We start from the raw sequence: 1,680 nt of genomic DNA, 5'->3' as shown, positions 1-1,680 counted from the left end.
TCTTTAGCCAGTCCCTAGGTATGAAGAGTGAAGCAGGGCACAGGGTGAAACTACACTTCTCCAGCCAGGAGTACTTTTCTCCAGTAAACTTAGTCTAGCTGTCTTTCAAAACTGTTTTGTTCCTCCCTCTAGGTACCCCACAACAGCGACCGCTGCGTGGAAAAGGTTTTCCATGTCGCTTTAAGCCTGCCCAGCATTCTTATTACAGCTTCTGCCTGCTCTGTGTGCAGCCTGGCGACGAGGGGCTTGGTGGCGATTGGGGTGCTGGGGGGGCATCAGCTTTACAGCAACGTCTGTCTGAACGGTGCTGGAACTGCATGGCCCTTCTGTGGGGTTTACATCGACCCGTGACTGTTCCCATGCCGGGAGTCTGGGACAACTCTGCTGGTGGGATTTTGAACCTCTAAGGTAAACTCTAGCTCGGGGATATTTCATCAGGGGAAGATGCTTTTGCTGTCACTTGATTAACCCGAATTCAGAACTTTGAGCGCCTGGGGGAAGTATTTTTTTGCAGGTTCCCATGCAGCGTACAAAATGTAGCACTAACAGTTTTAGTTTCTGTGCAGGTCCCTTCTGCGGTGGGTCCCTGTGTCACCTTGTTTCTCATGCTCCATCTTCTTCTCCTTTCAGGCAGCAACTGAGCCGGATGCTGACAGACGGGGGTATGCAGGTGAGCAGCAGGGACTGCACCCCACTGTGTGTGGGGTGCCCTTCTGTGTTGTCCCCAGCACGGATGTGCGATATGGCCTTGTGAGGAAACATGGCTTCAGTTGCCCTCTTTGGAACTGGAGTGACCGTGAGAGCCACTGACTGTGCTCCCCACCCTGCAAGGTGCTGGGGGATTGGAGAACCCACTTTGGGCCCGAGGGAGCTCCTGTGGGGCAGCACGTGGGGATGGTGAGGAGCGGGAAAGGATCCCATGTTTTGGATGCTGGGGCAGTGCTTGTAGCCAGCGCTAACGTGGCCATGGCAGGAGGTGTGGGTGCTGTTGGCGCCCGTGTTCTGACCCCTGCTCTGCTCCCTGCAGTGTGGGTGTCTGAGATCATGCTCCAGCAGACACAGGTGGCTACAGTGATCGACTACTACAACCGCTGGATGCAGGTGACTGCTCCTTACAGAGCCCACACTGCCCTTTTTGGAGACCTTGTCTACTGCCTGCAGCAGATCCCCAGCTGCAGAGCGTGGCTCTGCTCGTCCCTCACTTGTTCCCTTCCCTCGGTACTGCAGAAATGGCCGACACTGCAGGCTCTGGCACAGGCGTCCCTGGAGGTGAGCGTTGCTGGGGCTGGTGCTCTCCCTGTCCTTGTGGCTCTTCATCTAACACCACGCCATGTCTCTTGGAGCAGGAGGTGAACGAGCTGTGGGCCGGACTTGGCTACTACTCGAGAGGGAAGCGTCTGCAGGAGGCAGCAAGGAAGGTGCCCTGGTGGTGGGGTGTGGGGGGCATTTCCAAAGCCTGTGTGGCCCGTGGGTTGTGCTGGCTCACCTTTGCCCTGCCTCGCTGGGGCCATGTGCTGCTGGCACAAGCTCCAGAGGCCAGGATCCTGTCTTACTGTGGGCAGAAAGGGTTGCATGTGCTCACCCCAGCTGCTCCCCTGACTTTGGCTTCCCCTCTTCCAGGTAGTGTCTGAGCTGGCTGGCCGGATGCCCAGGACGGCTGAGGACCTGCAGAAGCTGCTG

The 1,680-nt window shown here is 57.2% G+C and overlaps 1 protein-coding gene across 1 annotated transcript in view; it reads left to right on the top strand.

Moving 5' to 3' along the window:
- Positions 1-630: 630 nt before the first annotated feature.
- The window catches only part of MUTYH (mutY homolog), a gene marked incomplete at its 5' end in the record, with an annotated part of 3,945 nt that continues 2,895 nt past the window's right edge, over positions 631-1,680 (top strand). Inside the window, 5 exons of the mRNA XM_010135176.1 lie at positions 631-670; positions 1,028-1,101; positions 1,228-1,269; positions 1,347-1,418; positions 1,621-1,676. Coding sequence (XP_010133478.1) covers positions 631-670; positions 1,028-1,101; positions 1,228-1,269; positions 1,347-1,418; positions 1,621-1,676 — 284 coding nt within the window. The remainder of the gene's footprint in view (positions 671-1,027; positions 1,102-1,227; positions 1,270-1,346; positions 1,419-1,620; positions 1,677-1,680) is intronic.

The sequence above is a fragment of the Buceros rhinoceros genome, unplaced genomic scaffold, assembly GCF_000710305.1.
Source record: "Buceros rhinoceros silvestris isolate BGI_N320 unplaced genomic scaffold, ASM71030v1 scaffold26214, whole genome shotgun sequence".
Lineage (NCBI taxonomy): Eukaryota > Metazoa > Chordata > Aves > Bucerotiformes > Bucerotidae > Buceros > Buceros rhinoceros.
This window is presented reverse-complemented; position numbering and strand designations above follow the sequence as displayed.